The 20,185-nt window shown below is 32.1% G+C and overlaps 1 protein-coding gene across 2 annotated transcripts; it reads right to left on the minus strand.

Annotated features, from left to right (window-relative positions):
• Positions 1-898: 898 nt before the first annotated feature.
• Positions 899-20,089, minus strand: LOC139485219 (restin homolog). Of its 2 annotated transcripts, XM_071269500.1 has the most exons (12): positions 19,987-20,083; positions 17,526-17,589; positions 15,375-15,464; positions 14,909-15,013; positions 14,222-14,299; positions 10,806-10,884; positions 9,895-9,947; positions 7,113-7,373; positions 6,562-6,760; positions 4,853-4,948; positions 2,076-2,168; positions 899-1,657 (listed from the first exon to the last, which is right to left on the minus strand). In XM_071269500.1, exons 2-12 carry the CDS (start codon positions 17,573-17,575, stop codon positions 1,394-1,396), a joined length of 1,368 nt encoding a protein of 455 aa, XP_071125601.1. In that variant the 5' UTR covers positions 17,576-17,589; positions 19,987-20,083; the 3' UTR covers positions 899-1,393. The 2 variants fall into 2 exon arrangements, with proteins under 2 accessions (XP_071125601.1, XP_071125602.1); XM_071269501.1 differs by lacking the exons at positions 14,222-14,299; positions 14,909-15,013; positions 15,375-15,464 and having other exon boundaries at positions 1,271-1,657; positions 19,987-20,089.
• Positions 20,090-20,185: the final 96 nt, after the last annotated feature.

Consider the following 20,185-nt stretch of genomic DNA (forward strand, 5'->3'; position numbering starts at 1 on the left):
AGCACTCGATTGTTATGAGAAACGAATGTGTACACATTGAATACATAATATATATGCCTGAAAAAATGTACAAAACACACAGGCACTCGTCTCAGAATTGTTGTCCCCTATATACCTTTATATACCAAGGTACTTAACTCGCGATTTTGATATATGTCATATGGTGACGAAATTCCATTAAAAATGCCGTGTCTCGGCTGTCAACCCCACTAAAACTTGTTATGCCGTAAATCTTAATTGATTTATCTTCACAATGGTGTATAACACGCCTACTGTTGTAGTCGGAATCATCCGTAGCAATCCTACCCAAGTATGTCAATCGTAATTATTTTGTCAACCTACATCAAATTGGCAATACACGTCTCGCAGTAAATGATTAATTATAAAAATTGTTTCAGAAAAAACTTTTAGTTTTCGTATGAATAGAACTTATCATACAGTTAGTGAAATTGTATAATATACCGTGAAAAAAATCTAACAAGTGTTGTTTGTGGTATGTCTAATTAGTTACAAATTTTCCCATGACGTCACTGTCATGCAGACTCTCTCTTGACTTTACGTATGAAATGAAACAAGATCAGATAACTTCGAGAATCATTTAGACTTTCCCATAGAATTGACCAATCGGAAACCGAGATATACAAGGAGACGTGACGTTTTTATAGCCAGTCAAGGTCGTTAAAAACTTCCATTTGTTGCCAATTCTTCAGCGGTTTGCAAAATTATTACCATTGACATACTTGTAAGAAGGGTTCTATATTAGGTTAGTATGGGGGCTTATTTCAATACACGGTTAGTAGTGGTGTTACGTCCCTTTAAACTAACAACACAGTGTTGAGAGGTTTCAACAGGCGAAGAAATTGATGACGAACGATTGAAATAAGTTCATAAAACACAATTAGAGCTAACAAATTTTTATTGTGATGTTTTTGTATAGACCAAGGAAGTATATATTGTATAAGGTCACTTTCACACGGTACATGAATCTAATAATATAAAAATAAGGAAATATGATATGATTTCGAATGATATAACTATCCATCAGAATTCAAATGAATTGTAGTTTGATTTAGCAAAGATCAAAGTCGCTGACAATCAGTTTATTGTACGATAAAAAGAAAGTGCAACAAACTAGAACTACAGTGACTCCTTGTATAAACATATGTTTTGCTATAATAATAATCATGATGAAAATAATTAAGTAGTATCATGGAAGTATTATTTTGACACAATATTATACTTCCATGGTACTATTGAGTGAGTAAATATATTCCTTCAATATGTTCACTGGATATATGCGATTGAAATAAATATTGTATAAAAAAGTGCAACTACAAATAAACCATAATAATTGGAAATCATTAAACTTAAAAACAATATAAGACATCACTTTTCAATTTGTTTCAGTATTGAATTGGATAACTCCTTTGTATAATAGTGGTCCGTGTTTGTGTAGGTACATTGCTGGCCATACTACGTAATCAATTTTGTCACCACTCTTTGTGTATCCACGGAAATCGTCAATATTTTCAACTGTGAAATCGTAATCTAACGGCGGATCACTTATTGCACTGTGCCAGCACAATTCCAGACATGCTTCAACGTACGGCTGCACTGAAACTTCTATTTCATTACTCTTAGTGCTTTGCCAGTAGTGCTAAAATGATATATTATCCAAATAAATGTTATTAAAACTTTTTTACCCAAATAAATATTATAAAACTTTTTTACCCAAATAAATGTTATTAAAACTTTTCTTTGATTTGGTAAGTGTAATAGATTTAAATCTGTAGTATTGAAACGCCTTATCATTTATAGACGAACATTAATTGATTAATATGATGTTTCGCTTTTAAAAAATTGAGCAAAGATTTTTTTCAGTGTATAAACGCTTGGAGGAAGATGAACACCATTTGCAATTTGTTGTGAAATAAAAAGTTCCATAGGATAAAGATGCTAAAAATAATATAATAAAAGTACATATGATGGTTATACTTAAGTTTCAACAAGCTAGTACAAATTCACTAGTTACTGTTCTACTCATTATATCGAGGACGTTTAGTCCACGAGATTACCTGGTGTAAATTTGGAATAAACCGCTGAGAAAAGCATCGCCTAGTGTCTTGTATAAGTTTGCTGTGCCTGCTTGGAAAGTTTTCTAGATGTTGCTGTAAATCAATATCGAAATAATTCAACAAATGAATCAAGGGATTTTCATCATTGATGCATTGTGTATATCGGAGTATTGTGTTTCAATTAGAAAAGGTCATCTGTTCACACTTGCTAAGAAGTTCCTACATGTATGTGTACATGGGTAAATATGTAATATCTTTTAGTCTTTCGTTTATATTAATGACCATAATTGCTTTTAAATATAATTACAATTATTAAGTAAGACAAAGGAGTATGATTAGCAACCTTTAAAAAGATATCTTTTGTGTCTCTAAACCTCTGTTTCCTCAATTCGCCGTTTCAAAATCTAATGCTGTCTGCTTAATATTTTAAAAAGCGTACACTAAAACATTATGATTGGTGAAAAACGTTCAAAACAATTGAAATTGAATAAATGAACTAACGTTATTTTCATTTTTGTTTACGAACAATGAGATTACCCATAGTCCTTTAGATTTTAAAAAGGCAAATTAGATACACATTATAGTTACATGTATGTAAACTGTACAGCTCGAAAACACTTAAAGGCAACGAAATGACAATGTAAAACAATTGAAACTAGAGGCTCTCAAGAGCCTGTGTCGCTCACCTTGGTCTATGTGCATATTAAACAATGGACACAGATAAATTCATGACAAAATTGTGTTTTGGTGATCATGATGTGTTTGTAGTTCTTACTTTACTGGACATTCTTCTTGCTACAATTATCTTTATCTATAATGAACTTGGCCCAGTAATTACAGTGAAAAATGTATTCTAAAAATTTACAAAAATTTACAAAAATTTATGAAAATTGTTAAAAAATTACTATAAAGGGCAATGACTCCTTAAGGGATCAACTGACCATTGTAGTAAATTGTATTTGATAAACAGTTTAACCCCTTTGTCAGATTTGCTCTAAATGCTTTGGTTTCAGAGTTATAAGCCAAAATCTACATTTTACCCCTCTGTTCTATGTTTAGCCCTTGTGGCCATCTGCATTGGTTGGATGGGTCGCCGAAACACATTTTGTAAACTAGATATCCTAATAATGATTGTGGCCAAGTTTGGTGAAATTTGAACCAGTAGTTTCAGAGGAGAAGATTTTTGTAAAAGATTACCAAAATTTACGAAAAATTGATAAAAAATTACTATAAAGGCCAATTACTCCTTAAGGGGTCAACTGACTATTTTGGTCATGTTGACTTATTTGTAGATCTTTGTTTGCTGAACATTATTGCTGTTACATTTTATTTCAATCTATTATAATATTCAAGATAATAACCAAAAACGGCAAAATTTCCTTAAATTACTAATTCAGGGGCAGCAACCCAACAACCGGTTGTCTGATTCATCTGAAAATTTCAGGGCAAATAGATTTGACCTGATAAACAAATTTACACCTTGTCAGATTTTCTTTAAAAGAGGGACGAAAGATACCAAAGGGACAGTCAAACTCATAAATCTAAAACAAACTGACAACGCCATGGCTAAAAACGAAAAAGACAAACAGAAAAACAATAGTACACATGACACAACATAGAAAACTAAAGAATAAACAACACGAACCCCACCAAAAACCAGGGCTGATCTCAGGTGCTCCGGAAGGGTAAGCAGATCCTGCTCCACATGTGGCACCCGTCGAGTTGCTTATGTGATTACAAATCCGGTAAATAGTCTAATTCGGTAGGTCACATTCATGAAAGGGAAGGGGATTGTAGTTACGACGTAAGGAACATATCCGATATCATTTGTGAAACGGTTATTCCATAACGGTCAACCAACTTGTGATGGCGTCCGTAAAATTTACGAAGGGATGATTTCAACTTCACCATTTGGAACTCTTGATTTAATAGCTTCCTTGTGAGCAGTAACCCTCTATCAAGAAAATCATGATAGGAAATGCAAGCACGGGAATATCGTATCAATTGGGAGATATATACCCCGTATGCAGGTGCTGCTGGAATGTTGCTACTTAGAAATGGAAAGTTCACAATTGGAAAGCTGAAATCATCTTTAAATGCTTTGGTTTCAGAGTTATAAGCCAAAGTCAACATTTGACCCCTATGTTCTATTTGTAGCCATGGTGGCCATCTTGCTTGGTTGGCCGGGTCACCGGACACATTTTTTTAAATTAGATACCTCAATGATGATTGTGGTTATGTTTGGTTAAATTTTGCCTAGTAGTTTCAGAGGAGAAGATTTTTGTAAAAGTTAACGACGACGAAGGACGACGGACGACGATGTCGAACGACGGACGACGGACGCCAAGTGATGAGAAAAGATCACTTGGCCCTTTGGGTCAGGTGAGCTAAAAACGTCATAACAGACACGGGCATAGCGAATGAGTTGTGAAATATAAACACGGTCATAAACGTATTCACATGATTTACTCCTTAAAATTGGAAATAGAAATGAATTTTAATTTTCTCCTTAAAAGTGGAAATAGAACTGAATTTTAAAGACTGACTGTAATATATATATATTCTGGCTATGTGAAATGACCTTAAATATGTTGTGAACACTTTTGATAAACACGCTACGCAGTTTATCCAGTGTGCACCACATTTGCTATTTTATTTCTTCATCAACAAAATAAATATATTACAGTCTTTTCTTAAATATGTCAAACATGTTTTATCAACCTTGCGATTAAAGAGAATATATTTGCCGTCATTTTCGTGCGTACTTGGATATTTACCTGTTTGTCTTCTTCTTTAATATCAGGAGAAATAAAAAGAAGTTTTAATGTATCCAGCTGTTTGATTGATAAATTCCTGCAAAATTCCCAACAATTCTACAACGAGACAAACATTTTATTTATCAAAACTGATCATTAGTAGATTTAATGGGAATTTATTTCATTTAGATTTTTTTGTGTGTATATCATTATGTGACGTGGAGACCAATATTAGAAACAAATGAAAGAAACGTATGCTTTAGAGTTTTCAGTTTTCAGGAATATTAAGGTTTTTTTTAATAATGTTCATTAGGTGTTGCTATCCAAAATGTGTTTGTAAAATTGGAAAATCATTGAAGAGCTTACAATATGTAGTTCAAACAATGCAAACAAAAACCAATCAATAAACCACTTTCGAGTTCATCCGTCACCGGAAAAAACTCGTCAATTATGCGTGCCTTTATGACGTCATTTACCAGATAGAGGGAGTCGCCTGTATCCATGCACTATTTACGTTCATCAAGCGTCTTAGTGATCAACATTGTGCAGGATAAACTAGTAATAATGCTTGTTCTGTAGGTACTTTATGACAATACCCTAATGACAGCAGTGCTAATTGTCAATTTTGAGAATTCAATTTGCCGAATAATTCGTACAATATAGATTAAAAGTTTTCCAACCACTCGCTCAACATTGGAATGGAAGTGACGACGCCCCTAAACGCACAAATGACGTTCACTAAAACCAGAGTTTTTGACGTAAATGCATCGAACTCGAAAGTTATCTATTGAGATCTCATAAACATGTTTAACCCCGCCACATTTTTTGCGCCTGTCCCAAGTCAGGAGCCTCTGGCCTTTGTTAGTCTTATATTACTTTAATTTTGGTTTCTGGTGTACAATTTGGAGTTTAGTATGGCGTTCATTATCACTGAACTAGTATATATTTGTTTAGGGCCAGCTGAAGGACGCCTCCGGGAGCAGGAATTTCTCGCTACATTGAAGACCTGTTGGTGACCTTCTGCTCTTGTTTTTTCTATGGTCGGGTTGTTGTCTCTTTGACACATACCCCATTTCCATTCTCAATTTTAATGTATATGTCTTAATGTAATGTAAGTGATTACTTTTCATAGAATATAATTTCTTTATAATGCTGATACAATGTAACATATTGTTTAATTGTTAAATGAACAGAGGGACCGTTTGGAAACATACTTGGTTTTTAAATTACGAATTTAAAATGAATTATTCAAAAAATATACAAACAAGATAAAAGAAGGTTTTAATTGAAGAAACGTTCTAAAATTAGTCTACTAAAACTAATTTGTCAAATAAGGGCTATTTTAAAGGACTACAGGAGAAATATATAGTATAAAGAATCTAAACATAGCTTTACCTAAACTCATTTGAAGAAAAAAAATCCCAAAGGTATGCTTCATGGTAAGTTGCAAGAGTTGTATGGCTGATTAAAATTCAAAATAATCATTACAGTATATTCTTTTTTTTTTTCAAAGATTAAGGAGGTATCTTATTTGGAGGCCAAAAAGGCTATGCATATCATTCAAGTTATAAAAATGTATACGAACGGTGAATCATGCATATAAAGAACACACAACATCATTATTCTAAATTAGAATGAAACTAGAAGAAGGTGTAAGGCAAACAAAACAATGGATGAATATGGGAATCAAACAAGGAAAACAAATAAACAATGAAAATTGTTTCACTTACTTTCAGAATAGTCAGCAGGTCTCCACACACCACTTTTTCGTCGTCTGTTTGTTTTGCAACAATTTCATATGCGTCCGTCCAAGAATTATCATAAAGACTGTTAAATTTTTCTGAAAGTTTTTGCGGACGGTTGCTGTCGCTCAAATCGGTGATCATTGGGTTTCCGTCAAGCATTTTTTCTCCAGCTACTTTACTTAAACTAAAAAGAAATTATTAAAATACCTTCATTGTTTTTGATCAGTTTGAATATCATTTATAATGAATCTAACTCTGAGACACATATTTTACGAGTATATAAACTTAATATTTGAACTGTTCTATGGGATACCGTTTTAAATTTCCATCCCATATTAGTAAATCCTTCGAGTATGGCGGCAATATGACATAAAATATTTATCTATTATTGTAATGTATGGAAGCGCAATCATTTTGCACAAAAACAAATGGAAAAGCTAAATATTTCAAAGGTCTGCTTGGAGTCTTGCACGTCCATCGTGACAATTAAGAACCCAAAGTTCAACGGAAAATATTAATAAAAATGAAAACAATACCTAAGTCGAAGGCGATCAATTTCTGACTTCATTTCAGCTTCATTTATTTTTTGGTTTTTGATTATTTCTTTCAGACTATCAAGTTCCTTCTTCATTATTTCATCAATTGCGGTTCCTGACGTTTCTTCAAAGCTAACGATGGTTTTCTGGTGTTCAAATATGAGTTTGTCTGCCTTCATCTGTTGTTTTTGTATTTTCTTTGTGAGTTCTTCACATTTTTCTTCAAGACTTTGTATTCTTGTATCCCGAGTGTGCACTTCTCTGTCGATAACAAAAAGTTTTGATTACTTTGATGGAGAGGGATCGAAAATTAAGTCGTACAAATGTGTATAATAATGAGTATCAACTAAATTAATTAGATTCAGCTTATTCTGTGGAAATGATTTATAATATTGAATAACTTTTTAAAATATATAGTATTTTAGGTTGGTGCTTGTTTAAGGAAGATGTTTAAGGCCTCGGGAAGGCTCTTCATTGAACATATCCAAGTCTTAAGAGTGTTTTATTACATTTTACTAAGGATATGCTGTTCTTACTTTATTGTAAGTTAAGTGACTTGCGATAATCCTAAAGGGGCACAAGCTACGAATAATATATGAAAAAATAAAGTATGATTATTTTATGTTTGGTCAATCATTAATGATAGTGAAATAAAATATCGCGTTAAGCAGTCAGTATGGTTAAACTATTTCAAAATAAGCTATGAAACATTGCTGCTGCATTATTCACTCGCCAGTGTATAATTCGATCTCATTGAATCCATATTGATTTGCATTGTTCGTGTTCAATTATTTATAATGTCAACATTGAAAGTGAAACAAATATTAATCAATTGATTGACTGATTCGATCAACAAAAAAGTATTCTTATAAAGATAAATACCACGATTAACATATACAGACCTAGAAAAATCCAAAAGGCAAGAGTCTGATATCAATGTATATCTATATTTGTATGTGCATATTATTTATATGGCAATTGGAGATCTCCGGAGGACAACTCGACTGTTACTCAGATAGCGTCTAGACTAAAATACACACGAACCGAAGCTACATATTACCGAGCCCATTCCCAGTATACTGTTTATAGACTTTTTATATTTGGATAAATGTCTTACATTGTTATTATTAATTATGAGAATTTGAGTCAAATCAATTTACATGAATTTGACAGCTAGTGCCCCTTATACATTATACGTTTTAAGAGCGAAAATAAATTTCCCTTTTTTCCCCACTTGCTCATACTTTAATGCGTTAATTGTCTTTTTTTTTGTTAACTCAATCCATATATAACTATATAGATATACAAAACGTACCTTATAAAACTATATAGATATATAAAAGGTACCTTTGATAACTATATAAATATATAAAACGTACCTTTGATAACTATATAGATATACAAAACGTACCGATAACTATTTAAGGAATGACCGTAATATTTGTTATGGTATTTCGAATAGACTATCAAAATATTAAAGTTATTTCTTATAGTTTAATTAATAATTCCATTTTAAACCGGCGTAAATCATGAAAAACGTTGATGACGTCATGGTCACATGACAAAATTGTGTCTATGATATGATAAATAAACGACTTCAGCCAATCAGAAGGCGCGTTACATTCAAAATTAAATTATATAGATATATATATACAACATGCTGGCGGTTGGTTTTTTTTAATAATAATTATGACGTGACACTTTGTTTTTTGGTGGGGTTCGTGTTGCTTATTCCTTAATTTTCTATGATGTGTCTTTTGTTCTATTATTTGACAGTTTGCCTTTTTATTTTTTAGCCATGGCGTTGACAGTTGGTTTTCGATTTATGAGTTTCAATGTCCCTCTGATTTATTTCGCCCCTTTTGAAGTCACCTGACTTGAATTAAACAATTCGTTTTACCGATAGTGTGTCTTATCTTTTGAGCTTGTATTCTCATGTCATTTGTATCCAACCTGATGTCAAAACCATGTCAATTGCTTTTACTGTATCATATATGTTTAATGCATGTACATATATTTAAATTATATATAATAATATTTTTAAATTTGCAAACTACATTTCACATCAAATAATAACAGTTCGTTAAAATATTGTCACTAGCGCCAGAAGGCATGAAAGCGCTAGTGACAATATTTTAACGAACTGTTATTATTTGATGTGAAATGTAGTTTGCAAATTTAAAAATATTATTATATACATTCTGTACACCGTGTTTATTTACTTTTGCTATATATATATATATATATGTATATATTTCGATTTTATATCGTTTGTTCATATTATAAAGCCAACATACAGAGCAGTGTAACCATAAAAAGCCGTAAAGCAAACTGTTGATTATACATGTAGTTTAGAATTAAACTATGACGCAATCTATCAATAGTGTCATCCTAAAATTTGATAGATGTCTTTTGTGCTTTTTTGAAATTGTTTTTTTTTTTTTTTGAGATTGTGTCACAGTGATGACTGCTGTTCCTACATTTGACTATTTTAGCTATTATGTCTGTTTTGTTCACGCATCGTTGTAAATATGATGGATTTGATGCGACTGTCATACAAGTGAGAGGTTTAGCGCTATAAAACCAGGTTCAATCCACTATTTTCTTCATTTGAAAATGCCTGTACCAAGTCAGGAATATGGCAGTTTTTGTCCATTTGTTTTATGCGTTTTTCCATTGATTTTGCCATTTGATTAGGGACTTTCCGTTTGGAATTTTTCTCGGAGTTCAGTATTTTTGTGATTTTTTTTATCCTGATTTGAACAAACAAATTATACATTACCGTTTTAACACAACAATTTGACTCTCTTTCCTGGAGTCATACGATTTACTCATCTGAAATAAAGTTGTTGGTTTTTTTAACTAAATACTGTATAGTCGATTCATATAGCATTGTGTGCTTGCCGAAATTTATTAAAAAAAGTGTTTATCATGCTAAAGGTAGCATAAATGGTATATCATTGGGTGGTATTTTTTTTTTAAATAACGATACTGATGTTTTCCTAATTTTTCGAATCATTGAAGTACTATGTTTCATTTTACTTTCTTATTCGAATTAAAAGTTCTGTTTAGTACGTATCTATGATTAGTTATTACAAGAAGAACGTTCACTACTTATAACGTTTGCAACGTCATTAAAGTCCGTCAAACCTGACGAGTTTATGTTAATTGTAAGGAAATATAATGAGGTTACACAATCTTGACGCTTCAGTGCAGAAACGTTTATTGTGGTGTTATTTGAACGTCGTAATCATACCAAAACTGACAATTTTGACCTTTAATGACAATTTTGCTCATTAGGTTTTACAAAATTAGATATGATTAAAGTACTTCTATATGTCTTTGGCTCATTTTTAAATATGCATAACGACAAAATCCAAACATGAGCTCAAACTATTTTGTCTATTTGTGATGCATGCAATTCGAAGCCAAAACCTATATTTGCAAGAACAAATAACATAAACTGTATGCGTCCGAAACACTTAAATGGATTTACATACAAGGTATCATTTGATAGAGTTATGATATATTTGTACGCTTGAACTTCAAGGGGCCGTTTAAATTACTGAAATTCATATACGTAAAAAGAGGATATATCTAAAACAAGATAATGCATTTTCGTTCATAATTTTAATGCATATTTCTATAGGCTTTTCCTCATCCAATCGTGCAGTCTGACAACTTAAAACTTACATCATTTGTCTTTGTTTTTGATGATTTAAGATTTGATATAGCTCCTGTCAAGGTGTCATTTGCAACTGTTTCTTTCATTCTGAAATCAATTTAGTTGAATGAATTTCAATTTCAAGACATACTCAAAGTTATACAATTATTGTTAAAAGTTGGTCAATTTATTTTGTATGTGTTCACCAAGCTCTTCATACGAATTTACCTGTTACACCATGTTAACAGATCTTTCTATCTGTGTTTTATGTCTGTTTTATTTTGTTTTCTTAGATGAAATAGAAGAATATATAAAGCTTATAATACGTCCTTCAATTGCAGAGAACGGTATTGAATTAGTCATTCTTCTGTTTGTACAAACTATTATGGTTAATTTAAGTGATATACTTTCGCGTTTGTCATTTATGGAAACTTGAATCTTCGAATGAAGCATATTTCTTTATTTGTTGAAAATCAAACCCGAATGAATTAAGAATCAAATTACAAAAATACCGAACTCACACGAAATTCCAAACCGAAAAGTCCCTTATCGAATGGCAAAATCTAAAGCAAAAGCTCAAATCAAACAATCTAATGGAAAACAACTGTCGTATTCCTTACTTTGTTTATGCGATATATTTAAAGCTTTGCTATATAAAAAACATAGTATAATAGTTACATTCATTAAAACGCCTTTTATCTCAGTCGTTGCAGAGAAAAATGCTAGTTCCCATTTTGGAATGAAATTTTACAGTTATGACATTTAAAAATGCATATGACAAAAAAGGTCATGTGCGTATATTCATAAGTAGGTTGGCCTAATAAATACGGGAATCATTATGTTGCTGAGAAAACTTTAAACAGGACAAAATTGGAATAAGCAAGAATCTATTTCAAACCAAACCTGAAATTGCCATTTTACAGATAGTTCAAAAATTACCATAACCTAACCCAAAGACATATTGAATACAAATTTGCATCCTTGTGCATTAAAACAAAACTTGCAGTAAAAGATATTTTCATGCTTAATCTTAGTACGAAAACAGAAAAAATATTTTGTTGGTCGCCTTGCTAATGAGAGTTATGCACAACCATAATAGTGTATAGATGCAATCTACTTTTCAAACGTTTGTTCATATATCACACGTCCTCTTGTCTTTTGCCATGGAAGATTTGTAAGATTTGGTTAAACTGATTGTGTATTACTAACTGAATAGGCGTATTAACATTCGATCTATATTTTGCACAGTAAAATCAAAAAAGGTACACATAATAGTTATCAAAGGTACCAGGATTATAATTTAGTACTCCAGACGCGACTTATCAGTGACGTTCATATCAAAATATTTATAAAGCCAAACAAGTACAAAGTTGAAGAGCATTGAGGATCCAAAATTCCAAAAAGTTGTGCTAAATACGGCTAAGGTAATCTATGCCTAGGATAAGAAAATCCTTAGTTTTTCGAAAAATTCAAAGTTTTGTAAACAGGAAATTTATAAAAATGACCACATTATTGATATTCATGTCAACACCGAAGTGTTGACTACTGGGCTGGTGATACCCTCGGGGACGAAACGTCCACCAGCAGTGGCATCGACCCAGTGGTGTAAATAGTTATCAAAGGTACCAGGATTATAATTTAGTACGCCAGACGCGCGTTTCGTCTACATAAGACTCATCAGTGACGCTCATATCAAAATATTTATAAAGCCAAACAAGTACAAAGAGCATTGAGGATCCAAAATTCCAAAAAAGTTGTGCCAAATACGGCTAAGGTAATCTATATCTGGGATAAGAAAATCATTAGTTTTTCGAAGTAAGTAATTTTAAAAGTGCATATAAATAGTTATCCGTACTCAAAGGCAACACTATTTCTTAGGGTTTCAGTTACTTTGATAGAGCACCTGATCAGATTACTGCAGTGTAAATAGCTATGTTCTTCTCATATATGTAATGCTAGTATGATACATAACCCCTCATCTTCTGAAATCGGACTCGGACTTCTCTTGAACAAAATTTTAATGTGCGTATTGTTATGCGTTTGGTTTTTTACATTGGCTAGAGGGAGGGTTGAGATCTCGTAATCAAGTTTAACCCCGCCGAAATTTTGCGCCTGTCCCAAGTCAGGAGCCTCTGGCCTTTGTTAGTCTTGTATGATTTTTAATTTTAGTTTCTTGTGTATAATTCGGAGTTTAGTATGACGTCCATTATCACTGTACTAGTATACATTTTTTTAAGGGGCCAGCTGAAGGACGCCTACGGGTGCGGGAGTTTCTCGCTACACTGAAGACCCATTGTTGGCCTTCGGCTGTTGTCTGCTCTATGGTCGGGTTGTTGTCGCTTTGACACATTCCCCATTTCCTTTCTCAATTTTATACTTTTACACATTTAAAATATTATATAATTCAATGTCAAATATTTTGTAATGACGTCTGTTGTCTCTGTTCGTCACACTTTCATTTAAAGTGATAATGCTAGATTGCTATGTTCAATCAGAATGTATCCATAACTCTGTACAGGAATACAGGCACAATTTGTAACTATGCTACAATTGTTCAATGATAATTGGCGTGCAATATCTCAGATGAAAATAGCTCAACAGTATAGTATGGTCAACTACAAACTTTCAAATAACTTCAAAATTAAATCAATTAATGATCATGATCAAATAAAGGCAACAGTAGTATACCGCTGTTCAAACTCATAAATCCATGGACAAAAAACAAAATCGGGGTAACAAACTAAAACTGAGGGAAACGCATAAATATAAAAGGAGAACAACGACACAACACTACAATGTAACTAACACACACAGAAACGGACCAAGCATCAGACAAAATCCCACGAGAATAACAAATATAACATCAAAACCAAATACATGAATTTTGGATAGACAAGTACCGTGACACGTCTTATCGCAATGTAATTTCAATCAAAAATAAGAGAAAACAAACGACGCAACGTTAAATTGTAACACACACAGAAAGGAACTATAATATAACAATGGCCATATCCCTGACTTGGTACAGGACATTTTTAAAGAAAAAAATGGTGGGTTGAACCTGGTTTTGTGGCATGCCAAACCTAGCACTTAATGGCAATGTTAAATATAACATAGAAATGACAACATAATATTACAGGACTACAATACAAATAAATAGGAAAAACTCCTGCAAAGTATTCTAACGCCGTGCCAAACTGTCTGAGTGTTGTTCGAGATTCGGAGAAACTGAGAGACAGGTTGATAAAGACTATTGCCTGCGGACTATTGCCTGGCCAACGCAACGCAACGGATAATAAGCATGTGAAACCAACTTCTTGAAAATCTTTATTAGAAATCTTATAGACATATTTCAAAAACGATTTGAAGAGCGAAAAACAACAGACCCAAATAAAGGAAAGCTAGAATCGTCTATAGTCAAGCTTAATAAGGAAAGTCAACTTACTGTTTCACATTTTCTGTTTCCCTTTTCACTTCTTCTTCCTGGTGTTTTAAAGTTTTGACTTTATCAGCTGCAGAACTTCTGTGAATGATTCAAAAATATAATATAACTGAATCAAAACAAATAAAATGTTACATGCTATAGTGAAAATACAGTCCATCGATAGAGATTCCTTTGACAGTATAAATCAGAAAACAGAGAAACTAATCTGTCATTGAAAACCGTAGAAAATAAGCACATACGCACAAACACAAACAACTGCCAGAGGAATAATCTTAAAATAATGTTTATTAGTTACAAAATATTACTTCAAGTATATTATATAAAAATAAGTTGGACTATAGATTGCAAAACAAAATAGAAAAAATAATAAAAAAACACGAACTTCGAGAAAAATTCTAAACCGAAATATCCTTGACTTGGTGCAGGCATTTTTTTTATAGTGGATTAAACCTGGATTAATAGCTAGCTAAACATCTCACTTTTATTACAGTCGCATTTCATTCTATTATATTGACTACAAAACAAACAGATATAATAGGTAATAACGTTAGCGACAGGGTTACAGCATTCAACATTGTGTTATAATCTTAATCACTATAAAAAGAATCAAATATGTCAACAAAGCTGTTTGCTGACATTTTTTTTTTTTTTGATTTTTACATTTTGCATTGTAGATTGAATACTTGCTTTTTAAGACCTTCATTCTCTTCTTTCATGATTTCCAACTCTTGCTTTAGTTTTGCCAATTCAGTCTTTGTTCCTTCATTTCCTATGGCGTACAATGAAACTTCCCTATAAAGTAAAGTTAAATCAATTTCTATAAATAAATAAATCCAGTTAAAATTGAATTTAATATACTGTATGCCAATGAATCTGTTATTTAGTTTCCTGGTCATTTACAATTAATAGTTCAGACACTTAAAAAGAAGAGATTTCCAGACAACCGTCTGATTATATACATGTTAGTAGAGCATCGGGCATCTGCAGCTAAATTAACTAAAAGCGTCTTTTCACATTTTATTTTAATGGTATACGATGCCTGGTGTACTTTAATGAAGAAGTACCCGATCAACACAAATGACAAAAATACAATTAAACTTGTGGTATATGAAACTAAACGCAATCATGACATACCTTATAAAATTTTACTTACTTTTTAAGGATTTTATTTTCAACTTTTAAGTCTTCTAGCTGTTTAGGTAAATTTTCCCTTTCCAGGCGATTAAATTCATCAGCCTTAGTACTTTCGTGTAAAAAAGAATTATATATATATTTGTTTGCGATTCAAAATAAAAATAGCAAATCACAAATCATAAATCTGTACTATAATTTTACAATATATATCTGTTCTGTGTTTTTAAAACGTTTTTAAACTAATGAAAATGTATTAAACGTTAAAATGTTATAAATAAATCGAATATATTGAGACAAACACGTTTTTATACATTTTTTGCAGCTTAAGCGCTACATGATATTCGTTTCAATGTCTTTTTCTTTTTCTGTTTAAGAAAAAAAAAGAAGATGTGGTATACTTGCCAATGTGACAACTATCCACAAAAGACCAATGAAACAGAAACTAAAATTTTTGTATGAATTATTCGCAATTTCTTGTGCCAAGTAGCGATATTTTGAGGTAAGCCAATTTCAACTGATTTGTATAGTTTGTTCTTTTGGTGTGCTGTTACATAACTTTCTTGGGTTCATAGTACGAATGTGCGCTCAAATAAATGTGTTATCCAACCTTATAAAAAAGAAGATGTGGTATGATTGCCAATTAGACAACTATCCACAAAAGACCAAAATGACACAGACATTAACAACTATAGGTCACCGTACGGCCTTCAACAATGAGCAAATCCCATACCGCATAGTCAGCTATAATAGGCCCCGATAAGACAATGTAAAACAATTCAACAATTTAGTCTGGACGTGCCTTTCACAAATCAAGAGCATATATCACAGTAGTTATCTATGGTTCATGAATAAAGTCAACAGTAGTTTACCGATTTTTAAAAGTCTGAAATCGATTGTGAGAAAAACAAATTCTGGTTGAAAACTAAAACTGAGTGAAACACATCATTTGTAGTAGGAAACCTGTCTTTTCTTTTTTAATCTGAGGAAATTGTTTTGTTATAAATCAGACTGAGATTTTCGCGCTTGAATTTTTCATATATTCCATATGGAGCCTTCAAATGAAATACGAAGACTCTGTTTGTCGGAATTTGTATAAAGAACAATAAAAGAGATGAAGGCTGTACATTTGTAAAATAGGGAGATGAAGTATGATTTCCAATGATACAACATTTCAACTGAGTCTAAATTAAGGGAATGTAAGCACTTATATGTCACCATACGGTTTTTTACAATGAGAGACGTACGCTTGAACTCACATCGTATAGTAAGTTATACAAGGACAACTTCACTCAATACTCTTATTTACATTTCCTTAACTTTGTTCTAGATACAAAAATTGTGGAAACTTTCGAATAAACAAAATATCCGAATTGTTCATAATTTTATCAAAAGGTCACACAGATTTATTGTTCATTCATAAAGTATTACTGAAAAAGGTATGTTACAATTATCATCGTCGACCTAATCATCACAACCTAATTCATGATCAAATATAGTACAATCTTTGTTTTGTTTTTTCTTTATTTTCCATGTACATCTCTTATAATATCCAATAAATTATTTGCTTAAAACGCATGCTCATAATATTACTATATTTATATATGCATGCTGTATTATAGAGAAGACTTCATAAGAATGATTTACTTCTGTTTCGTCCATTTTACTTTAATTAAGCAACTACAATATGTTTGAAAGACTCAAGCAGGACAGCATGTAAAATGATTAAAACTAAAAGATTACTAGTAAGCGAAAAACAGATATCAATAACAGCAATAAATAAGTTAATTATTACATTTGTATTATTCTAAATATAGTATTTTCTCTTTTTTGTTTGGTTTGTTGTTAATCCTTACCGTATAGTTAATTTATTTTAAAAAGCACCAACTGAAGATAACAAAATGTTCAACAATACAAATTCTACCAAGGAGTATATTGTGTACAACAATTATCAACCGATGACAACCACTTGAATACAGACTTTTGGTTAAAGACAGGCGCAATGAACAATGTGATGGGTTTTAACCTGTTTGTGAACGATCATCCTCCCCTAACTTGGACATTTGTGTAACAAATTTGTGTAACAATACAACATTTAACATAATTTGCTCATGCAGCGTTGATCTGTATTATTATTTTCTTTAATTTTGTGATACTCATCTACACCACTCACCTTTGATTTTCAATCATATCTTCCATTCTTGATTTATAGTCCTTGTACATAACAGTTCATCAATCTGAAGAAAAGGAATTGTGGGACAATTAGGTGCTTCAATGTGAGACAATCGAGATTTTTGTTATTTTACATTGCATAGCAGGTAGTTACAGGTAATATTCAGTAAACATTATATAATATGAAAATTTTTAACAAATAATCATGATAATTCACAATTTAACATTGAAGTATCATCAAACATAGACTATAATATTAAGTTAAAATAAATATCACATATGGATCACTACTCAAGTCCTTATAAATGTGTACAACAGAGTTTCAATCAAGCAAATATAATAAACATATTAGTTCATTAAAGCACACATATGACATAAAGAGCATACACTATAGAGCACAGAGTTGTTTAATGGTCAATTGAGTTGTGTGTATTTCTTTCTCTTTTTTAGCCATACTCCGCCGAATATGTACTGAGTGATGGTCACTTAGTTAGCTGCCTGCTCTTCTTTAAGCTAGTATATATTTGGCTGTGGTACTTAGATAACCATTTTCAAAATGCTGTGGGGACCTCGGTCGCCAGGTGGTCTGAGTAGTTCTACTACTTTTATCCCATGTCAGTCAACACTGAGGATGTGAGTTCGACTCCGGCGGGTGCACTCGACTTTGATCTTAATTGACCAGGATTGTCAATTTTCCTATCAAATACCGGTGGTTGTTCTAGGCACTTGGGCTTCTTTCATCCATAAAAACTGACCCCAACGAAATAGCCCAAAAGCGGCGCTAATAAATGTGGCGTGAAAACACCAACAATCAATCAATCAATCAATCGAGGTGGTGTGTCGTCATTGATTCTTCTGTTTGGTGATGGTTCCATTGTGCATGTTAATTTCAATCCATTAAAGTGTGACGTTAGCCGTAAACGGAGTGGTATTCGTTGTTAAATTCGAATTTTCCAGGTAATAATGCATGGAAACAGAGGTCTTTTATTTATGAATGTGAAAACTTAAAAATGTGTCGGTCATGTTGAGTGCAATTGTCGTCAAATACTCTGGGTAAAGTGGGGGGAAAACACAACTTTGATAGTGATTCCAGTAGGGGATGCACTTGCAGAGTTCTAGACAGCTGTTTTGTTATCATTAAAGACAGTTATTTGGTTCAGTTGAATCTGACGGTGGGATTATGCAGTAATTTAAAGAATCTTGTATCAATGGTATCCGACCTTCCTGATAAAAGTTTAAAAACAAGTAGAAAAAAGTAAAGAAAACAACAACAAAAAATCGGAGGAAAATTCTAAATGTAAAGTCCCAAAGTAAATGCAAACTCAAAAGCTCAAACTTCGTTTGAATGTATAACAGCTGTCATATTTCTGACTTGGTGCAAGTATTTTCTAACGTAGAAATGGTTGTATAGCTAGCTAAACGTGTAATTTGTTTGCCAGTCGCGTGAAATTCCACACAACGATATGTAAACAAAACAGACAGACATAATAAGTAAAAATGTCTAAAATAGGTGTACAGCAGTTAATATTGAGTTATAATCTTAATCACTATAAAAATATGCCAACAAAGATACATAAAAAAGCGTATAGACAAAGCATATTAGCAAAAACGAAAAGACAAGAATACAAAAATTTACAAAAGCACAATAGCACAATTACGAATGTAAAAGTACTAAGCCCCGTCAAATTGGGATTGCCAAAAATTAAAATAAACAGTAAAAATAATAATATACAAGAGACAAATAATAGAATACTATAACAAATTATAAAGACGATAAACAACGTCAGTACCCAGAATACGTCAACACCCTCGTGTATCAGTTGTGAATACTTATCAACACGGTATCGGTATCTTCAGATGACTACAAAAGATGACGATATGTTGTTTGACATACCTCTTGTGAGGTTGGTTAAATGTTACTTAGGTGGGGGAAATTGATATTTTCTTTAAAACTTCGTGCATTTGTCGTAATAAAAAGAACGAATGCTTAAATTTGAGGGGAAAATATATACAAACCGGGCCAGTCATTATTTCAACTATATTAAATACATTGCGGTTTACAAATTGAACCAGAAACATTTATATTTTGGCTTTCCAAAGCTTTCATTTCGTGTGTTTATAAATATCAGACGACATGGGTTTGTATCAATATATAGCACCAAATGTAACGAAAAGACAACTAGAGGTCAACATGTGTCCTTCAAATTTTAAACAAGAAATAACGAGCTTGTTTATTGTCTATTTTGAAAGTGAGGCTAATTCAAAGATTAGCAGTATCATACAAGTTCCTAATGCAGTGCAGGGTTTAGCATAATAATAAGATTTAAATGAAATCGAAACTAGCAAATTGAAAATGAAAACGAAACAAACAGATTAAGAGAAAAGCGAAAATGAAACAAACAACTGTTTAACTAACTTAAAGGTTTGATTTTGCATCCAAAGAGGTATAACAAAATACATACCCTTCGACACTATTTTACATTTCATCTGAAAGATCTTTTGTTTTCTTGGTAAACCGTTTTCATGAAGTAGATATAATCGTTCCACCCGACCTAGATCAACAAAGCATAGAAAAAAAGAAGGTGTTAGTATTATATTGAAAAATCGTATTTAAATATATAAAGAATATATAATTTTGTATGTAATATAATTTTTATCTTT

This window comes from Mytilus edulis, chromosome 8 (assembly GCF_963676685.1).
Source record: "Mytilus edulis chromosome 8, xbMytEdul2.2, whole genome shotgun sequence".
Classification (NCBI taxonomy): Eukaryota; Metazoa; Mollusca; class Bivalvia; order Mytilida; family Mytilidae; genus Mytilus; species Mytilus edulis.